Genomic DNA, 23,371 nt, shown 5'->3' with positions numbered 1-23,371 from the left:
AATTCCACAGCAAAACAAAATGGTAGCAGAGCGTGGTTGTTTTAGATTAGTTGCGGGTGGTTAGGTTAGATGCAGGTAAGGTTAGTTGCTGGTTAGTTCTGTCAAAGGTTTGGTTAGGTTGATTTTACATCATGTCGGAGAAAGCAATGAAGCAGAAAGCTTCAGTGGATAAGGCCAAGGTTGCAAAAATAGAAGTTGGTGACAAAATCATCAAATTAAAGAAACAAAAAGCAGCAGCTAAAACTGCTTTTACAAAATGCAAAAACAAGCTGTATAATTTGATAGAACAGGCTGATGTTCCTTCCCGTCGGGAGGTAAGAGATGTAACTGACAAGGTAAGTTCACTTCATCTTAAGACAGTGAATGTCATGGTTGACTTGATTCAGGCATATTCAGATATTGGGGACGCTGAAAACAAAACGCAGGTCTACAAAGAACTTGCGTCAATAGAAGGGATAAATGAAGATGCTGTTAAAATCAAGTCGAACAAACAGCACAATCTGATCAAAATGCAAACTTCAAACAGAACATTGACAATGGACAAGGCATAAATAAGAATGTCGTCACAGAGAAAAAAAGAGGAGAAAGTCGAATGTTTGGATCCCAAGTTAAATGTGGTTGAAACCTCTGGAGCACATTGTGATGTTCTCAGAACAGATCCTATTACAACTAGACATGAGCTTGGAAGGGATATGTGGAAGCAACTCAAAAGAGTCTCCATACCCACATTTAATGGTGACATTAAAATGTTTGAGAATTGGAAAGCGGCATTTGTAGCTTGTGTGGACATGGCACCAGCCACCCCCGAATACAAACTGTTACAGTTAAGACAATGTCTTACCGGAGAAGCATTGAAAGTAATAGCTAGTTTAGGTCATAGTGCGGCTGCATATGACATCGCATTAGAACGTCTTGAACGTAAGTATGGTGGCAAAAGACGTAACATCGCTTTGAAGTTAGAAGAAATAACAAAGTTCAGACCAATTAGGTCAGGTAATGCCAGGGACTTGGAGAAGTTTGCTGACTTGCTTGATATTTTGGTGGCAAACCTTAGAGAATCAGATAAGTTAGAAGAGTTGGGTAATGGAACCTTATACTCACAATTGCTACAGAAATTAACAGAGGCCATGGTAATACAATATCAGAGGTGGATATTTGAGACACATTCCTTAGGGAATGGATTCTGCAAGAATCGGAGTTTCAGGTCATTGCAAGTGAAGTGATAAATGTGGTTGCTGAAAGGCAGAAATCACATGGACGTAAAACATCAGGTAAAAATGGGACGTTCTTTGGCAATAAAGCAAACACAACGGGTCAATGTCAAATGTGCTCAGGTGCAAATCATGAGATGTGGAAGTGCACCAAGTTCAAAGACTTGAGCGTTAGTAAGAGGTGGGAGGTTGCAAAGAGGTTGAATCTTTGCTTCCGTTGTTTAGGTCCCAACCACTGTGGTAGGAGTTGCACTAGGTTTAGTGAATGTAGAATAGGTGGTTGTTTAGCTAACCACAATCGCTTACTTCACACTGATAGGAAAGTAAGGACTTGGACAGATGGGGCAAAGGTAAGTTACCCCTTAAATCCTGTGAATGAAACGCAACCAACCACAATGTCTACCTCTCAATGTGACATATCATACACAGCACTGAGAACTGTTCCAGTAGTTCTCAAAAATGGACATCGCAGGATTACAGTGAATGCTCTCTTAGATGATGCAAGCACGCAGACATACATAAATGAAGATATAGCTGCAGAACTTGGGTTACAAGGACATTATCAAAAGGTGTCAGTGAATGTTCTAAATGGCCGAAAGGAGAGTTTTGAATCAATGACTGTTAACTTTGGGTTAGAAAGCATTGATGGTTCAGTTGATGTATCAATGTCAGCTCTCACAACTACAAATGTTACAGGCAAAATGCAAGTAGTAGATTGGGAGAAACATGGACAAAAATGGAAACATTTGGATCACATTAAATTTCCAAAAATTATTTCTCGTACTGTGGTTGATGTCCTCATAGGCATTGACTACATCGACCTTCTTCGTTCATATAAAGAGGTAAGTGGTGGTCCAGGAGAACCGGTTGCAAGACTTACACCTCTTGGGTGGACATGCATAGGACGTGTTCATTGTGAGAACCAAACACATTTTGCAAGTACTTTTCTCGTTGACAACAATAGAACTGAACTGCAAAATCTCGATGTTTTAGTGCACAAGTTCTGGGAGTTAGAGAACATTTCGTGTAGCTCAATGAATGACTACACTGATGATGAAATGGTTGCAGTTGAAAACGTTAAACAGACACTTCAGTACAACAATGGCCATTACCAAGCAGGTATACCTTGGAAAAATGACACACATTACCAGACAATTACAACATGGCTTTCAGTCGTCTTCTTAGCACTGAGAAGAAACTGTCGAAGAACAAAGAGATTGCTGAAGCATATTGCTCAGTTCGTGATCAGTATGTGCAAAAAGGATACATTTGTAAGGTACAGTCTGAGGGAAGTGAGATTCAATGGTTACTACCTCATTTTCCTGTAGTTCGTTCAGACAGGACTACAACCAAAGTACGCATTGTATTCGATGCTTCTGCAAAGTGTCAGGGAGTTTCACTCAATGACACAATACATCCAGGACCGAAACTGCAAAATGACCTTTTTGAAATCTTGCTCCGTTTTAGGAAGCAACCCATAGCACTTGTTTGTGACATCTCAGAGATGTACCTACAAATTGAGGTGAAACCTGAAGATCGTAAATACCTCAGGTTTCTATGGCGATCCATGAATTCAAATGAAGAACCAAAAGTGTATGAGTTTAAACGAGTGTTGTTCGGCTTGAATTGTTCACCATTCATAGCACAATACATTTCTCAAGAACATGCCAAAGCACATCAGACTGAATTTCCACTAGCTGCAGACACTGTAGTAAACTTCACATACATGGACGATAGTATGGATTCAGTTGAAGATGAGATGACTGGGACAGAGTTGTACAATCAGTTGAGCGAGCTATGGCGCACAGCAGGTATGAACGCTAGAAAATGGCTTTCAAATTCTTTAGATGTTCTCGATGGAATTCCGTTAGAATCTAGGGCACAGAAGGTAAACATCAACAAAATTGAATTACCGTCAGTGAAAACACTAGGTCTTATGTGGATTGCAAATGATGATGAGTTCAGTTTCTGTATGAATGTTCCTGAAGACAATTTGAAGACGATAAAATCGCAAGGATCTTTGATCCACTTGGACTCTTGACACCTTTCACCATTGTGGGTAAAATGATGGTTCAAGAGATGTGGATAGCAGGTTTCGGATGGGATGAACAGCTTGATCCGGATCTGAATCTTAGAACTTTGAAATGAGTGAATGAGCTGAAAGAGTTATGCCATATCAGAGTACCACGGTGCTTGAGAACCAAATCTGAAATAGAAAGCAAAACATTTCCTGTATTTACAGATGCATCCCAAGATGCATATGGAGCAGCAATATATGCAGTTTATACTTACCAGAGTGGGGAAGTGGTGAGTCGTTTAGTTACCTCCAAAAGCAGGGTTGCTCCTCTTCACTCTGTAAGCATTCCAAGAATGGAGCTGATGGCGGCAGTCCTTGGAGTAAAATTGTTTGTTGCTTCAGCAAAGGTGTTAGAACTGTCCAGTGTCAACACACATTTTTGGTGTGACAGTAGCAATGTGTTATGTTGGATAAAAGGCCAGAGTAGACAATACAAGTCGTTTGTGGCAAATCGCATTGGTTACATCCAGGAACATACCAGTCCATATCAGTGGAAATATGTTCCATCTCAGTTAAATCCTGCAGACATACTTATCAGGGGTACATCAGTAAAGAATCTAGCCAGTAGCACATGGCTGACAGGACCAGCATTTCTGACTTTCACAGAAAGTGAATGGCCAGATCAAACCGATAGATTTCATAGTGAAAGTACTTCAGAAATGAAGAAAGCATCTAGAAAAAGGGAACTTGTTACTCTACTGACTGAAGGTGAGGGGAAAACATGGCGTCTTCATCCATCCAGATACTGACTGGAAGAGGTTGACTAGAATATGTGCATGGGTATGCAGATTTATTACCAATGCACGTATTTCACCAAAATTGAGACACATGGGCAATTTGGGGGTAGAGGAAATCCAAGATGCTGAGATGAGAATCATTAGTCAGATGCAACAACAGGAATTTGCAAAAGAGTTTCATGCATTACAGCATGGAAAACAGCTTCCAAAAGACAGCAAACTCAATGGACTTCAGCCAATAATCGATGAAGAGGGGCTCATTAGATGCAGTGGCAGGCTGAAATATGCTGATTGCTTGTCTTGGGAAGCACGAGTCCCAATAATCTTGCCTCGAGAAAACTGGGTGACAAGACTTATCGTAAAACATTACCACGAAGCAGGTAAACATGCAGTAGGTACAAATCAAACTTTGGCTGCTCTCTCCTCAAGATACTGGGTCATAGCTGCTCGGGAAGAGATTCGAGCCTGGGAGACAGAATGCGCCTTTTGTCGAAGACAAAAGGTTCAGCCGAGACCTCAGATTATGGCTCCACTTCCAAAGCAGAGAGTTAGCTATTCACTGAGAGCATTTACTCAAGTTGGAGTGGACTATGCAGGGCCTTTTCTGACTATCCAAGGAAGATCAAAGAAAAGACAAAAACGATATTTATGTCTCTTTACTTGCTTGTCCACAAGGGCTGTACATCTGGAAATGTCATATGGTCTTGACAGTGACTCATTTTTGAATGCCTTCTTTCGTATGACAAATAGGAGAGGGATTCCTAAAGAGGTAGTATCCGATAATGGAACTAACTTTATAGGTGCTGTGAAGGAATTGCGGGATTTGGTTAAACAACTTGATGTGACTGCTCGATCATCCTTGGCTAACAAGGGAGTCATCTGGAGATTCAACCCTCCTCATGCACCACATTTTGGTGGTGTCTTTGAATGTATGATTAAATCGGCGAAAAAAGCTATCTTTGCCATTTTGGGTAAAGGGGACGTCACAGATGAAGAACTAACAGCATTTACTGCAGCCGAAGCACTCATCAATTCTCGTCCACTCACTTATCAAAGTGCTAACTGCCAAGATGATGTACCTTTAACCCCAAATCATCTTATGCATGGACAAGTTGGTGGGACATTTGCGCCAGATAGTGTTGATACAACACCATACAACCCCAGAAAAAGATGGAGACGAGTACAAGAACTTGTGCGGCACTTATGGAGGAGGTGGTTGAGAGAACTACTACCAACTCTTCAAGTCCGAAAGAAGTGGAGAGTGACTAATCGCAATCTGAAGGTAAATGATGTCGTCATCTTAGTATCACCAGATTCTCCACGTGGAAGTTGGCCTTTGGGGAGAATCGTCAACACATATCCAGGCAAGGATGGACATGTTCGGGTCGTGCAAGTGAAGATGGGGAAGACTACGCTGATGCGACCGGTGACAAAGGTATGTCCACTGGAATGGAGCTCAGAGGAGGACTTCAAGGAAGATTAAGCAGATCAGGGATGCAGAGGAATCGAGACGATGGAACGTAGCCTGGAGAAGGGATTAATCGTCGTTGTCTGGAGGTATCAACAGGATGGATCTTCGCCTGGAGGATAAATTGTCATCGTCGGGAGAAATCTCAAGAGGATGGGCACATTGAAGACAAGGATGGAGCATGGATGATGGATCAAGTTCGTGTGGATAACTAAATTCGATGGACTTCTGTATGGAGCATTGACTTTTCAAGATTCAAATAAGGATACAAAAGGACTATTTCCGAGGATTTGTGTATGTGAAATGTACATTTTCATTTTGTGTGATTCATGATTCTTTGATATCTACGTAACCTCTGATAGACAGGAGTGGGGAATGGACTGAAGAACGGTTCATGGAATGCGTATTCGGACATATTTAGTTCATGGATGTTTTGTTCTTAGACAGTGAGTTGTACTCGCAAACGCACTATGCTTCGCGGAAAGGACGTCTGCACGAGATTTCCATGCATGTGTCTTATATAAGAACAGTTCGTGATTCTGCAAAAAAGTAGTAGCAGTATCAGGGTTAGGTTACGAGTGTTATGACACTGATTATGTGACGTCTGTGTGTTAGATGTTGAACAGTTCACATGTTAGAAATTAGTTGGTCATAATCGGACCTCAGTGGGATATTGCCAGTGTGCGGTGTCTTACACTCGTTAGTTTATTGTAGACAGACAATTGTGGGGAAATAAAATTTGGGGTTGTATAAATGGAATTTTGTTTTGTTTTGTAAATTCCACTGCAAAACAGGATCTGTAAGAATACATATAGAAAGCGCAATTGCCAGACTGAAGTCTTACAGAATACTGAATCAGATTCTAACTCTTAATTATATCGAAGAGTTGGATAAGATAGTTAAAATGTGTAACTGAAAACCAGGTTCCCGTTCCACTAACCGATCTTAGCCCTACGCCAATTGTAAATTTAACCCCTAAAATCCCAATCTTAGCGTGACGTTACGATCGGCATACCGTTCCACTAACCAATCTTACCGAAGCAATCGCCAAGTTAAGATCCAAAGTCTAAGTTGCTCATGACCAACTTAGCCTCGCTAAAATCCATCGTAGAGAAACAAAAATGGCGACTTTCTTTATTCGATGTGAAGAAGAACAGCGAGCATTAAACCATGAACGTATTTGTCGAGACCGATCACAGATTCCAGACACGATGTTAGATGATGTGCTTGTGGCGAGGTACAGGTTGCCTCGTCATGCCTTTTCATGCTGATCAAAGGGCTTCAGCCACATGTTATGCCAGATACCCAGCGCTCACATGCACTTTCCCCTGAAACCAAGGTGCTGACTACCCTACGATTTTTAGGGAAGGCTGGACATTTTCGCTGAACTTGGAGATCTTAATGGGATACCCAAGTCAAGCCTATCTAGACTGCTTCATCCAACCATTCAGGCCGTTTGTGATGCGTTGGAAAACATTTCCTTCTATCTGATACGGGGAAGTATCATGAAAACGAAGAGCGATTTTTTTCAAAGTCGCAGGATTTCCTAAGGTGATTGGTGCCATTGATGGGACTTTGATCCCGATTGCGAAGCCCCCTGCTGACGAAAATGTGTTTTTGTGTGCAGAAAATGCTTCCATGCCATTAATGACATATGCGATGCATCCATCAGGTAAGATGGTTGATGCTTTTGTTGTTGAGTAATAAGTAGAATTCAAAAGTTTCGGTATACCGATTCGAGCGAAACACTCCTGTTTACATTAGAAACGATCTTGACCAATGAGTGTTAGTTTCCTGTTACTAACAAATGGGTTCCTTTAAGGGTTATACTGCTTGTTACCAACTCGCCTTATTTAATTCTACTTGTCATTTGTAGACCTAAAGTGACCTTTAGTGAACTGGAAATACACGTATATTTCTATGATTTGAACTATCTGTTGATATCACGCTAGGATTTATATGAAAAAAGTCAGGGTGATGTCAAAGAAGTCATGTTTGTTTGAGAGGGCCAATCAACATATTTGTCATGTAAAAAAACATGTATTAAAACATTTCAGTTTTCAAGCTGAACAATGTTTAACGTTGAAATTAGTATTTCTAATGCCACACGTTCTTGAAAATTTAGTTTGCAGGTATGGGACCAGTGTATTGTTATTACTGCAGGCCCAAGATTCTTGTAACCACAAGAATCATCACATATCGCTTGCTGTGTTTTTACGAGCCACCTTTCCTTTCCGCTCCAAGCAGGAGTACCTAATCACTCGCATGCGCTATGGGCGCCATATGGAAAGGTATCAGAATCTGCATATTTGTGTTTTGTGACCTGTGCCTGTGACCTTTAAGCTTATGAGATGTAATGATTCTGCAATATGATATTTCACCAACGAGAATGGTAAATTATAAATAGATATTCTCATATTGACATTGAATTGATGTTTATATCATTAAACTGAATGTTCACCTCACCTTGACCTCACCTTGACCTTTGTTTCATTGTTATGTGTTTAAAGATCAACCTATAGATATTCAATAAAATTTAATGCAAATCACACTTTACCCTAACCCTTAGACTGCCATATGTACAAGACCGTATACAGTGATATACAGTTATAGAAACTACCAGTGGCAAATGGCCAACACTTTTGTCTTTGGGACATTGATACTTTGGAAATCAACATAACAACATGTATATGAATAAATAATAAATATTGACGATGGTTCTTGAAACTTAAAATCAAAATAGAAAAAGACAAGAGTAGGGGAATATGTTTGAAAATATTTAAATGTTCACGGAAGATTTGAAAATACACGCAATTTCAAGCTCAGTACACAGGCCTTATAAGATACGTGCAGACAAACAGTTTCACAAGTACAAGAAGGCCTTCGGTTTTCGTGCAGAATTACACTCGCCGACTTACAACAAAGTGCATATGATATAGACATTACCTGGTCATTTCTTTAACCTTTAGTACCTTCAATATTTATTTTTATATGCAATGTTTGTTTTACACATGATATCAGAATTTTGTTAAAACGAGATCTTTACCGCCGTGTAAGCGTTGACTGGGCTCTGTCTAGACGTCTTTGCAAGGTCATACTCGCTTGCGCGGCGTTACAATAACACAGACAGCTTAAATACAGCTTACTGTCGACCACAAAATGCCTGCGCTCATGAAGTAAGCCGTGGAAAGGTCTATAGGGACGCGAGTGGTCCAGTTTAACATAGAAAAGTATGCCTACGACCAATGGGAAGCCGACAGTGCTGTTTAAGTCGTGATAATGTCTGACTTCCGATCTTGGTACGACCTCAGGTACACATTAGATGGTAAAAACATCGAATGTACATCAACTCATGTTCCTCCCTTGAGCAGCGAACAACGTATTTATCTTCCCGAACACCTCAGTTTTAATTTTGAATTGTTTGAAGCACGAGTACAAATCTTTTTGTTGTCATCGCTATCGCAGACAAGGAAAACAGATTTAGTTATATCTTCGTTTCATCGTTTTTCGAGATAAAGAAATACCAGCACGAAGTAGCAGATGACGGCATTACCCAGCGGGGTACATAGAAATGTTACTCGCTTGTAAGCGTGGTACATTGAAAATAACAAAGGCCAGTCAGAAAACGACATTTGTGCGTGAGGTCAGATAATTCTATATGTTCCCTAGGTATTAGGCCGCCATTGTAGTCTCGCGCCAAAACCCTTGGATCACGGTTCCACCACATTCGTCTGCCTTCGATCCGTTGTCCAATGCATATAAAGACGGACCTGAGGTGTGATCCTCGAAGATCTTTAAACATGCTACGTTCTATTAACCCTGCCTTTGGTCTAAAACAAGAACTGAATAAGTCCAGTGAGCAATGTGTCATGTTAAACTGAAGCATGGCGGCTTTGCTGCATAGGACTATTACTTCAGACTTCTACAACCAGACGTACGTCATAAGACTGGTCTTTATTTTCAGAAAAAAAATGAATGGGGCACTTTTAGGGTATGAGATTTAGTCCCTGGGGATCACTATACATGCATCACTATGGGCTTTTTACAGTTATATGCACATATGGATTGTGATGGTGAGACTCGCTGACTTGGTTTCCACATGTCATCGTTTCCAAGTCGCTCAGATCGATGCTCATGCAGTTGATCACTGGATTGTCTAGTCCAGGCTCGATTATTCACAGACTACCGCCATGTTGCTGGGTGCAGCGTAAAACTATGCTCACTCACTCACTCATGGCCACGACAGAGGGAACACATGAAAAGTGTTCTTTTATTCTTATTCAGGTTGTGGGCAGTGGGGTAGCCTAGTGGTTAAAACGTTCTCTCGTCACGCCGAAGACACGGGTTCGATTCCCCACATGGGTACAGTGTGTGAAACCCATTTCTGGTGCCCCTCGCCGTGATATCGCTGGAATATTGCTGGAATATTGCTAAAAGTGGCCTAAAACCATGCTCACTCCCTCACTCAATCACTCTTATCCAGGTTTCTTCACAGGGTATGTACATGTATTGCACTGTGGGTGAAATTTGGGGGGGAAAAGAAAGGAACACTTGTACTTTGAGTAGATACAGCTTATCGAGAGGGAAAATATAGTGGTTAAAAGGGACAGTGAGACATAACTACTTGCATCTATCTTAGCCCCATAATAAGGAACACGATGATTTTTCAAAACGTCATTTCGTCTCTGATGGCCATCCAAACTGAGTCTTTAAGGCATATACACATAAACGCTCTTAAAAAGTAGGCTTGAGAGTTTCTTAAATATTCATTTAATACAGAATATTTATCAACACTGAATATATAATATTCAGTTAAACATCATAGAACATTTCACACAGACAGAGTCGTGCGGATTATGAAATTATTAATGCCCATGTGTAAATAAAAAATATGTATCAATGTATAAATAAATATGTCACTTTCACAGAGCTCAGACTGTCATTCCAGCGAATTTGATATCACTTATTTTTAAAGAAAGAGTGAGATTTTTCAAATCAAGAACTGTCTTCACTGGTTTATAACCAAGAAGAATATAGACTTTTCCACATTTGGCATCTATAGTCTGTGCAGCCCGAAATCCTATACTTGTCCTCCATTTATTAGCCGCGACGGACGCATTTGACTTGATCAAACAAGTCACACAATTTGTGTCTTTCTTGCCGGACAGTGTCCGGTCATAGACATATTTATGCACTTCCTTTGTGATTTTTGCATCCACAAACTGATACAGCTGGTCAGTTATTTCCAACGGATGTTCCGCCATAGTTTCGTATCGCACTAGCTTTATCCGTCCTGGGTATTGCCTAGCTATCTTGGCTGTGGATTGTAAATCCTCATGGACTCTCGCACAGAATGTTTCTGTATATTTTTGTAACTGGTTCCATGGGAAATATTTCAACTTAACATATTGTGATATAATGGATGCTCTTGGATCACGGACAAGGTGTATTATTTTCAAATCCGGGTATTTCTTCATTAGTGGAGTCAAGAGTCTCAAAGGCAAACGGACTACTTTCTGTGAATTAATACGCTTCGATTGACATAGTTCTTTGAGATGAGGTAAACAGGACACGATACCGTTCACACCAGGGTTGGTATTCAAGCACTTATGATATTGCTTTGTTGTATCGCTTTCCTGCATGTGGAATTGCGTTAGGGTGTCGAGATCTACATTTTCAAAGGAACAGTTCCATATTCCCTCTAAAGTGTTAATGGCCATCTTTTCATAATTTATGTTGGACTTGAAGGATCTGAAACGAGAAGCGTGGTCCAATGAAAACTGGTCTTTAAAGTGTCCTATAGAAAAGAAAGGAGAACACATGCAGGTTAATTGGCGAATTGGTCAATAGATGGGAAGATGAGAATATCAATTGGTAGAATGGGAGAGCGGTCATTAGATGGTGGGTGAGAATATCAATGGGTAGAATGGTGGAAAGGTCATTAGATGTGAGATGAGAATTATCAACTGGTAGAATGGGAGAGCGGTTACTAGATGAGTCGATGAGAATATCAACTGGTAGAATGGGAGAGCGGTCATTAGATGGGGGGATGAGAATATCAACTGGTAGAATAGTGGAAAGGTCAGTAGATGGGACGATGAAAATATCAGCTGGTAGAATGGGTGAGCGGTCATTAGATGGAAAGATGAGAATATCAACCGGAAGAATGGGAGAGCGGTCATTAGTTTGGAAGATGGGAATATAAAGTGTGTGGCAGATATTTTGATAGGAAAATAGGAATTGCTAGTGCGATTCTAGTGCGTGACAGATATATTGACATGTAAGAGGACAGATGTGCTGACGGTTTGTGAGGGTTATGTTGATAGGAAAACGGGGAGACGTATTGATATAGCGTGATTAGTGTGTCAACTGAAACGTTGGGAGTTGTATTGCTTGTATTGCTTGCATTGACAGTGTGTGAAAGATGTGTAGTGTTCCAGGCACATGGTCATGAAGGGACCACACTGAAACGGTGTGTTTGAACGTATAGAAACATTATCCATATTAATCCTCACTCATACTGGCACTAGTACTACCAATTATTTTCACTAGTGTGATTATTAGGGAATAAACATATTTGTTAGAAAATCAGAGGCATATGACGAAAATATAATAGCTCCAAATTGTTGATTTAAAACTTCGCTCTGTGAGTTCGTTTTTTAATGAAATTGAGACCTTGTATAATTTCGTTATATACCGCTGGTGTTCAAACGCAATACGTTTATCTCCTTTCTACGATAACCGGCCTATGAGGATTTAGAAAGAATGCATACTGTGTTGGAAAACCTGAGTATATAACGAAATAACAAAAGCTCTCTGTTTGATTAAAAACTGCATGAGGTTTTAAACAATTTTTTGAGCTGGTGTAATTTCGTTACATACCGCTGATTTCCAGCACAGCGAGATTTATACCTCTAAACGACTTTAATTAACCAATCACAATCCAGTATTTACTTAAGTCGTGGTAGAATGAGAAATGAGAACGTATCAGTCAAAGACTCTTACTCTGACTTCCGATTAAAGAATCTCAGCGGGAGTTTGGAGTGTCGCCATCTTTCATAGATCATAAATAAAGGCTCAAACACATAGAAGACGTCGTCACTAGACTCTATAATTGCCCCTGTCAACGTAGAACCGCTGCGTAGATACGTAGATATGAGAAGTCGGGTGCGGTTCGGGTAGATCCGTGAGGGGGCGATGTAGAAGATCTTACCTGAATAAATGAAATGGTTACAGGGTTACGATATAATTTTCACTATGCGTAGTTGTCTCCCTTACTGAGTCAGAATCGGCGAATTTCGGATTATTACTTTTAGTACTTTTTCTCAACAACATTCTCAGATAATGAGATCCTCCAAAGAGGGACATTTAACGTCCGAGACTTGTGCTCTTCATTTACCACTAAGCTGGCATATATTGCCATCACTTAAATATGGTCTTAAGACCCAAAAAGACAATAACTTCTAGTGTATTTAGTAGCCAGTGTATCGTATTCCTGGAGTGATATATTTGGAATATTGATAAAAGCGCGTAATAAAACACTAACGTTGATTGACACAAAATATTACCACCAGTAGCCGATAGCATCCTGGTCCGGTTAGAAGTAATCTTCAGTAAACCACGCATGTCGTAAGAGACGACTAACGGGATCGGGTGGTAAGGCTCGCTGACTTGGTTGACACATGTCATCGTATCTCAATAACGTATATCGATGCTCATGCTGTTGATCCCTAGACTGCCTGGTCTAGACTCGATTACTCACTGACCACCGACATATAGCTGTAATACTGGTGAGTGCGGTGTAAAACTAAACTCAGTCAGTCAGTCGATATCATTCATTCGGCGTGTACTCACTGGTAGGGGTAACATGTTGAAGATGGATGACAGTTATACCCAATGTCGTAAGACCCAGTGCACTCAACAACCAGAACCATCTTGAAGTGCCGACCATCGTCATTCCCTGAAAAAACAACATGCACTAAGTGACGTACATCAATTGAATTACAAACTAACATTAAACTAGGTATATAACGAACTTAAAGGCACCATCCAGGCACTCTATTTCGTTATAACAGTATCTCGTTGTATGAATTTCGACTAGACTTTTTAGCAAGTGACCGGGACCCATAAGTCCCTCAATTCGTTATAAGCATAATTTATTGTACAGAAAATAACGTTAATGTCGAACTTCGAGTTTGGGACTACTCAATTTAGTTCTTAATGCGCATTTCAACTTAAATGTTCAGTCCAGACCACACCACAAAATCATCGTTGTATACGTAAGTTTGTCATAAAGGTTGTTTATTGTCTATTATTTTGTTTAAAACATTTCATCTGACTTAAATTCAAACCACTGACTTAATGAAACCTTCACCCAGTGACCTACATCCATCGAGAGAAGTTCATACATCACTTTGACAAATATGTGTGGAGCAAAACTTACTTGTCAGACTAGATATTAAAAGAAGTTTACTCAGCTGGATTTAAAACGTACTCTGAAAATATATCATGGATCACGTGATGTGTATCGTGGATTAGGAGTCATCGGAATACCAATTATACAACAAACTTCGGTTATATCGAACTCTAAGGCACCGCTGATCATAATTCGTTATAACCGTAGTTTGTGGATCGGGTGATGTGTATCCTGGATTAGGAGTCATCGGAATACCAATTATACAACAAACTACGGTTATATCGAACTCTAAGGCACCGCTGATCATAATTCGTTAAAACCGTAGTTTGTGGATCGGGTGATGTGTATCTTGTCTTGGGAGTCAGCCTAGTTACAAACAGAACAAACTACTAGCATCGACTTTCGAGTCTCTTATCTGATAGCGCCACTTTATAAATTTAAATAGAACTATTTCCTATCTTCAAAATTATTTATAGACTACGCATTCGTTTAATGATTTCACCCAAAACGTACATGGTCACAAAGTACAATTTAACAAGAGTGTAGCACGTTGACAAAACTATGAAGGTTTTCAGTCATGTCTTTAATTACTATGGTATTGTTCTCCTGCTGACAATGACCACAAAGAGGGCGTGGCCTTGACTGTGAGAGAGTCAAGGGATGTCTTCCAGGCGTTGGCCCGATAAATCTAGAGGTTTTATTCAGACTTCTCTCTTGGGCTGTTCTGCCGGTGTTCTGACCTTGTACCGGTGACTGGTCATATCAGAAGCGTGTTCAGAATCGCGAGCGCCCGCGAACGCCCGCGAGCGCTCGATCCTGAACGCCTGTGCCCGGACGAGCGCCCGCGAACTATCCTCACAGCTGACTCGCGATGCAAACAAAGATGGCGACCATGTTTAATAGAAAAAAATTCATTCAAATCATTGTCATTTGTTAGCATCCACCTGACGAATGGGCACGGAGTAGCCAAGAAACGTTGTGTAAAGCATAAAGAAGTTGACATCCAGAACATTACATGTTTACTATCATTTGACTCGTGTTATTCCGGGAAAGGGCGAATAGCTTTTCGTCTTCTTGTTGGAGGCAGGGATACTCTACAACAAACTTTATATAGGCTCCCTGTTGGAGGTTACGGAAAGGGGCGAGTGGTGACGAATGACATTTGTGAGAAATGGTTTCATGTAAGCAAGCGCTCGCATCCGTTCAGGACCCATGAGAGCGCTCGCGGGAGGCAATCGCGCGGGCTCTCGCGGTTCTGAACACACCCCAGGTTTACACCGGCTGTGCGACCGATCTACCACCGAAAACTAGCCCTCGACCGCATTCCCTCGCACTGAATACTAGTTCTTGCTATATGGAATATATCAGATGGCATATTCACTTACTGAGTTCTACAGTATTGAATACATCATATGACATAGCAAGGCACTCGGTGTATTTTCTCACAGTACAGAATGCATCCCACTGTATAGCAATGTGCTCAGTTCTTAGAGTATAGAATACTTCGCGTGAGATAACAACGTACACAATTCTTACAGTGTGGAATACATCGTAAGACGTAGGAATTACACCGTTCGGCAGTATGGAATACATCATATAGCACAGCAATGAAGACAATTCTTATATCAGCCTATTACTGGACATTTTTGTGCCGTCTAATACTGCAGTCATATCACCTGAGATTCAAAACTGAAGCATTCACCATTAGCATTAAATGTAGAATTACCTGTCAAAAGTTGCGAAGAGAGTATGGAGAGATGACAAATATCTACAAAAAGGCTGAAAATTGGCATTTTGAGAAGTCAAGACACTTTGCCATATCGTAATAATTTACAATTTCTCTTTGTGCACGCTGAAAATTTGGTTTTGATTTTTTTTCCTGCCACTTCTATAAATTGATTGTTTTACAATCAAAGATATTGCATTTAAGGGATTGATATTCCCCCCCCCCCCCCTAAATTCAAAGATCATATTTTCATTTGAAAAAGACATTGTACCTTAAAAAATTGCCTTGGGCCTGTCAGTCTTTTTCCCATATTTCTTTGACATGTTCACAGCCATAGAGTAAGTGAATACTTGTTTCAGGTACCTTAGCAAAAAGTACACAATGAAGAATCTATGAATTTTATCTGAAAAAAATATTTATTTGTAGCAAAACTAAATATTTTGAATTGAAACCATTGTAAATTAACATTTTCTGTACAACGATAAGACATAGTAAATACACAATGGAGAATCTATGAATTTTATCTGAAAGATATTTATTTGTTGCTAACATATGGTTTCATATTTTGATTTGAAACCATTGTAAATTAACACTTTTTGTACATCTATAAGACATCGTAAAATGTACACAATGGAGAATCCGTGAATTTTATCTGAAAGAGATATTTATGTGTAGCCAAAATACTGTTTAATATTTGAACTGAAACCACTGTAAATTAATACTTTTTGTACATCTATGAGACGTAATTAATCAGGTGTCCACGGTAAACGCAGTGACACGCTATATGACATCTTGTATCTTGATACTGTTCTAAACTCCATGGACTCTACTTGTCCTGTAGTAAACAAACATTTTAAATTCGTCGGCGTTGTGGCAGAGATGAAGTTGTTTTAAGTCGCCTCAGGCTAAGACATTGTGGATGAAAGGCATTAAAAAGCATTTTAGATAAGGACCTATCTCCTCTGAGTGAAAGCTGTAACTTACACTGCCCAGAAAAAGTTCAGCACTACCTCACTGTCCAACTCATGATGAAAACCAACGTAAGACATTGTGCTTATGACAACCAAAAATACTTTTGCCCTGAACTTGTCTATAATTTAATGTATGGTTGTACACAATCTGCTGTATTAGACTTCCCAGTTAAAACGGACAAGAACGACGAAATTTAACTGAACAAAAATATAACAGTTTGTTAAGCGCATATAGGTCTTTTTAGGTCCAAGGTCGCCCTACCTACCTACCTACCTACCTACCTACCTCCCTACCTACCTACCCAGGTTACACTTGGTAAATTAAAAGCACATAATAAATCTTCAAGTTGTTTTTTTCACTTTTGCCATTTCCTAAAAGTAAATGCGTTGTTTGAACGCGACATGCCTGAATGTGTGGCCTGTTGCAGATATACTGTAGACTGCATTCTACCGTTTAAAGTAAACATTAATAGGCTCTGTGTCTGGCTACTAATGTCCTGTTTATTAACTCAGACTTTGTGTTGCTGTGTGGTTTGGGAAGGTGCGTATCTCTGTTTAGCAAGCTGATCCCCCAATATCTTTTTATGGACATATTCAAATTAACTTCTAAGGTTTGTATGAACAGAACCCCACGGTACGGTTTCACACAGTCGCCACTAATGTAAATACAAAAGGGAGTTTGTGTCTATGGAAGGTTACAAGAATGCCTACCCATTAGCAAACGCTGAGGAATGGCAATGCCAAAACAGCGTTACCTGTTCAGTGAGTGAGTTGAGTTTTACGCCGCTTTCAGCATGTCATATCAGACTCGAGATGTTACTAGTATTTTGAGGAGTGAGTGAGTGAGTATGTCTATGTTTTACGCCGCACTCAGCAACATTCCAACTATAAGGCGGCGGTCTGTAAATAATCGAGTCTGGGTCAGACAATCCAGTGATCAACAACATGGGCATCGATCTGCGCAATTGGGAACCGATGACATGTTGTCAGCCAAGTCAGCGAGCCTGACCACCCGATCCCGTTAGCCGCCCCTTACGACAAGCATAGTCGCTCTTTATGGTAAGCATGGGTTGCTGAAGGCCTATTCTACCCGTCGGGAAGCGGCACGAGGACGGGAGGGTGGTTGGGTGAATGCGTAAGTCGATGAGTGATAGATCGAGTGAGCCACTTTTGGAAAGATTCAATGAGTGAGTGAGTATGTATGTTTGAGTGAGTGAGTGAGTAAGTGAGTCGCTTCTGCTTAAACAATATCACTGAGAAGGAAACCTAAACAGGACCTCCCACATACTTCCACTTCGGGGAATCAAACACGACCTATCGCTTTAATGAATAAGCGTGTTAACCTAAGAAGCATTTGAAGTTCAAAACATTTGTGAATAGATATTTCACAATCCTCATCCTAATGCATGCCCTTATAATTGCTGATTATAAGGCGGTTATAGTGACTTAATGATTCGGAATATATATTTAAGGTGACATACACTGTTCTTAAAGGAGTGAAGGAAGGAGGAATTGAGTGAATGAGTGAGTGAAGGAGTGGTGAAGGAGTGAAGGGAGGAGGAATTGAGTGAAGGTGTCAGTGAGTGAGTTTAGTTTTACGCCACACTCAGCAATATTCCAGCTATATGGCGGCGGTCTGTAAATAATCGAGTCTGGATCAGACAATCCAGTGATCAACAACATGAGCATCGATCTGCGCAATCGGGACCCGATGACATGTGTCAACCAAGTCAGCGAGCCTGAGCACCCAATCCCGTTAGTCGCCTCTTACGACAAGCATAGTCACCTTTCGTGGTAAGCATGGGTTGCTGAAGGTCTATACTACCCCGAACCTTCACGGGTGTACGTGTTTAGTATGTCTCTGCATAGATGATCAGTTTGTCATCATATATTTTGTTTTTCAAAGCGCGTTTTAGCAGCAATACTGGCACATTTGTACCATTGCTTTTGGTAGAGATTTCTCAGGAATACGGGAATAGTTTTGTTGCTTCTGTGTACGACTTTCGCATAAAGTTTGATTAATTATTTCTTGGAATGTCGTAACGGTTCTGTTGGTAGACACCAGGCACTAAATGGTAGCAGTTCGACTTGTTCTGTCTGTTATAGTCACCAGGGGCGGCGAAACACTGTGAAAGAGTGATGACACCCATTGTTGGCAAAAGGTGCCCCTCCTACAGGACTAATCACAAAAATTTAAATGTAAGCTAATTGCTTACCTGAAAAAAAAACAACAACATAACTACAACAGTGAGTGAGTATGGTTAGATGCTGCTTTTAGCAATATTCCAGCAATATTGCTGAGGAGAAAGCAGAAATGGGCTTCACTGAATGTACCAGTGTATGGAATCGAACTCGGGTGTTCATCGTGACGGGCGGACGCTTTAGACACTTGCCTACCCGACCACCCCTTCACTACAAAGAAGCGAAAGGCACAGAACAACGGCGCATGCTCTTCCTGCCAGACGTAACTGTAATCGAAGTGATTGTCTCGTGCGACACGGGTGATATGCATACCAGTGAGGACATGTGCTTGAAATGAACATATCAACGTGTAGTGGTAGTATGACAATGAGTGTGACTGAATCTACAACTCATTAACACGTGCTAAACTTCCAATGTTGTATTTCTGAGAGAAAAAGAAAATTAATGAAAATGCGTCACTATTTTTCTATAAAAGATTTTACAGAAGTCATACTGCCCTCGTCACTTCTGGAAAAAATGTGCCCAGAAACATTAAATTTTGTTACGTAGTGTTACTAATGCAGACAAGCAGGAACATTAATGGAGTGTATTGTGGTGCGGCATAAAAATACCTTTTTCTGCAAATTGTGTGAGTTGCGGGCCCCTAGGCTTACAACTAGTCTCTGAAATGAACATATTTTAAAGAATAAACATTCATAGTTAAAATAATATAATGAAAATGAGCCCTGAGATTTTCTTCATTTGCAGAAGCTGTGGAAATCTAGACTTGACACAAATTTCTGTACTTGCATGGACTCGCCTGGACATATATGTATTTGCTTCAAGGTCTGTATATCTATCCATCTATCTGTCTATAACATACACTCTCAATATTAACACATGGTTTCACACACATATCCGCGTACAACACAAACATAACCTCCACTCGCAAACGCACACTCGCCAATACAAACCTACACTATCACACGAAAAACAATAAGGGACTACAGGAGCTCCGACAAAGCTTCCTCTGTTGCCTAGCGCCTTTCGGCGTTCCATTTTATACAGTTCCATACACTTGCCTGGAATCTGTTTCGGATAACCGGGCGTTGTTTTTTTGTGTGGCGTTGGTGTTTGATATTTGTTGGATCTAGGTCAACGTCTCTGCCGGCGAACTGTAGTCTCGGCGTTTCATAATAAATCTAGAGGATTGGCCAAATACACTGAGTCACCTAAAACTCATGTGGTGCCGACTGCCTTTTCGTTACAAACATGCTTAGCAAATACATGCAAAGTCATTTTTTAAATAGAAGTTGATAAAAATGATTCAAAGAAAAATATGCGGATCTTGGCTGGGGTGCTATGGAGTGGGGTGGGGTGGGGTGTTCATGAGGTTCGAACCAAACCCCACTCCCAACTCTCCTTTGAAAATGACTGGAAAAGCCCACATTGAAGAATTCACTGACTTTTTTTCTACTCCTGACGACAGAACGCTTTCCATACAAGGCTACCCCACCGCCCCCAAACAATAAACATCACAGACAGCACGTAATAGACGACAAACGGGTGGTCAGCTCGACCACCCCATCCCGATTGGGTAGATCGATACTCATACGCTGTTGATCACTGTATTGTCTGATCCAGATTTGATTATTTCCTGACCGCAGCCAAGCAAGTTGCAATATGGCTGGCGCAGCGTCAAACAAAGGAACTAACAAAACAAAACATGACATTTTGCATTACATGTCACCACATGATAGAATTAATGCTGTATTGCATCAGGCAAGCAGCACATACCTGCAATGTACAACACGACAGGGAGAGCTCAGCACAGTGACCGAATAACAGTACACATACTATAGTTTCTGACAAACCTCTGTATCCATCATCACACATACGCGGATGTTTCCTTGCGACCTTTTTGCCTATACGTACCAGTTCATTTATGGGACAACCTTGACGTTTTAATGCCAAACGGAATTTTTCAGTTATATTGTTGTTTTTGAGAAAAACGAGTTAGTACTTTTTACACAGATTTTGACATCTGCCAACGTCACCACTGTCACATTTTGTACGTTCACTGCCAACATCAGAGAGAGTTATCACGGACAGTTTTAACTGCGTCATGTTAAGGATGATCTTAACGGGTTAACTGCACTAGTGTTACCGCAATATATATTCACATAATGAGCTAAATGCTAAATGCACGGAGACAGATGTTAAACATCCTCATTATGTATGTATGTATGTATGTATGTATGTATGTATGTATGTATGTATGTATGTATGTATGTATTTTATATATATATATATATATATATATATATATATATATATATATATATATATATATATATATATATATATATATATAGCCATATATCAAACTGTTACTTCGTGAATCATAAATACGCTCGGTTCTAAATAAGCTGAATGCTCACCAAACGTGGCCCGTACAGCTGAACAAAGTAATGTTTATGTAATAAGCTATCAGCTGCGGGTGTTAATAATTCAGCATGTAAAAAGATAGATGAAAATACAAGCTAAAATGACCTGTCCACAATGACATGTCAAGATATCTTTACAAAACACAAAACGCAAACACATAATGTGAACACACACGACAAGATAGTTTCTATAATTATACTCATAAAAGCGACAAAATCTTTTCCATAATCACCAGGAAAAGGCCACAAGACCGTTTCCACTATGATACTGAGAAAAGTGACAAAACCGCTTCAGTCATACCCACAATCAACAAAAGTTGTTCCATAATCACAGAAAAGGCACACAGCCGTTTCCACAATCTTTCTCAGAAAAGGCACAAAATCGTTTCCACAATCATCAGTGAAAGGCCAAAACAATGTCCATAATATTTAATCATACTTATGAAAATGACAAAAGAGTTTTCTAATCATCAGAGAAAGGCAGAGCGTTTCGAGGATTCCGGCAGTATGATGCACATATGTTCATAATTTTCAACTATTTAATCATACACAGAAAAGCGACAAAATCGTTTCCGCAATCATCAGAGAAAGGCCAAAACAGTGTCCATAATATCTAATCATACTTATGAAAGTGACAAAAGAGTTTTCTAATCATCAGAGAAAGATAGAGCGTACGCGTGTTCTAGGATTCCGGTAATATGATAAACATATGTTCTGTATTAATGTCAAATAGTGCTGATATCATATGTTTGCGAAAAGGTGAGCGTGCCCTGCCTCACTAGTGGCACTCGAATGGAATGAATGGCTTCGAATATAAACAGTTTTCAAGTAGTATCACATTTCAACATAGAAATACCGCTTGTCGAGACTGATCCGAACTATCGAATCGAATAAACGAAATGATTATTCGTCCTCTGTTTGGTCTGCATACATGGACATTGACTCTGGAAAGGATAGTGATGGTAAAACACCCACCGCGGGTAAAATACAAAAGTTTGAAATATGTCATCGGATAATGTTTTCAACTCTTTGGGCGCCTCGGCAGCGGCAATTAAAATATGCAAGCATTAATTACAGCATACGTTACTTGACTGCTCTACATGAATGGTGAAGAAAACGGAAGGCGGGATTACCTTTTACAGATGGTTTAGGCAGCGAAACCTCATATAACACGGATCGGCATCAAGGAAACAGGTCAAGCAAGCCCTGTCACTGTTGGCATACCACATCCTTCGGGACGGCTTCGGATGTGTTCGGGAGTCCTCGACGCAAACCCGTCAGTTCTGCAATTGACCCGGTTCTGATGCGCTTGACATACACACCTCCCCGACTCGGCGTCTGATATCTTGATAAAATGCCCCAAATCCCTCACTTTCCTCGATGCTGTTAACATCTTGGAAAGATTTGAAACCAAGTGGCATTTGTTAAAGTTAATGTCGTCGGGTTGTTATGGAATACAATCCTCAATATGCCATATCCAATGACAATTTTGAATGTTCTGAGGAAGATGTCCGTTTGCTCCCATCAAGTGATGTAGACACAAAACGCTCGGCCTGTGCAGCAGGATTTTCATATGAAGGAATTCAACGTTTGTACATGTAGATAGCGAAGCAGGTTACAGAAGTTTGATCTTTACAAAGCTAGAACTGAAGTGGTGCCAGCGTATTCCTGAAAGGCGCGACTGGGTCTCGTTGAATGGTCTCACTGCCCCGCGGACGCATTGTTTAGATTAAACAGGTGCATAATATTACAGCAAAACCGTATTTGTCCTGTTCGACGTCATTTACGTAAACAGTCTGTTCTTAGCCATAACGTTCTTCGATTTATTTACCGGTCGTGAGATTTAGTTATTGTTGGATACGCGGCAGGAAGATGGTTAAACCGCGTTATGCCGAACTCGTCGGGACCAAGGGAACAGTTCGACTTATCCATGTGCTCGACACATAAGCTAGCATAGACATAATGATAAATATAAGAGAATCGGCAAGGACCAATAGATCACTTCGACACAACCGAGAATTCATCTCAACCGAGTTCGAGACATTCCGCCTCGATGTATTTATATATAAGATCATTATTATGGGCATGGTGACATTAAATGTAGCATTTATAGTTATCTGATGGACATTAGTAGAAT

At 40.4% G+C, this 23,371-nt stretch overlaps 1 protein-coding gene across 3 annotated transcripts in view; it reads right to left on the bottom strand.

The window, feature by feature from the left end:
* Positions 1-10,247: 10,247 nt before the first annotated feature.
* Positions 10,248-23,371, bottom strand: part of LOC137298419 (carbohydrate sulfotransferase 3-like) — a 29,536-nt gene continuing 16,412 nt past the window's right edge. For 2 of the 3 annotated variants that reach the window (XM_067830682.1, XM_067830684.1), the window contains exons 2-4: positions 13,348-13,453; positions 12,499-12,706; positions 10,248-11,244 (exon numbers count right to left, since the gene is read on the bottom strand). In XM_067830682.1, coding sequence (XP_067686783.1) covers positions 10,425-11,244; positions 12,499-12,706; positions 13,348-13,453 — 1,134 coding nt within the window. In that variant the 3' untranslated portion in view covers positions 10,248-10,424. Of the gene's footprint in view, positions 11,245-12,498; positions 12,707-13,347; positions 13,454-22,367; positions 22,941-23,371 lie in introns of those variants that run through there. The other variant, XM_067830683.1, reaches the window with a different exon arrangement.

The sequence above is a fragment of the Haliotis asinina genome, chromosome 10 (genome assembly GCF_037392515.1).
Source record: "Haliotis asinina isolate JCU_RB_2024 chromosome 10, JCU_Hal_asi_v2, whole genome shotgun sequence".
NCBI classification, from domain to species: Eukaryota; Metazoa; Mollusca; class Gastropoda; order Lepetellida; family Haliotidae; genus Haliotis; species Haliotis asinina.
The sequence above is the reverse complement of the archived record's forward strand: the minus strand, read 5'-3'. Positions and strand labels throughout refer to the sequence as shown.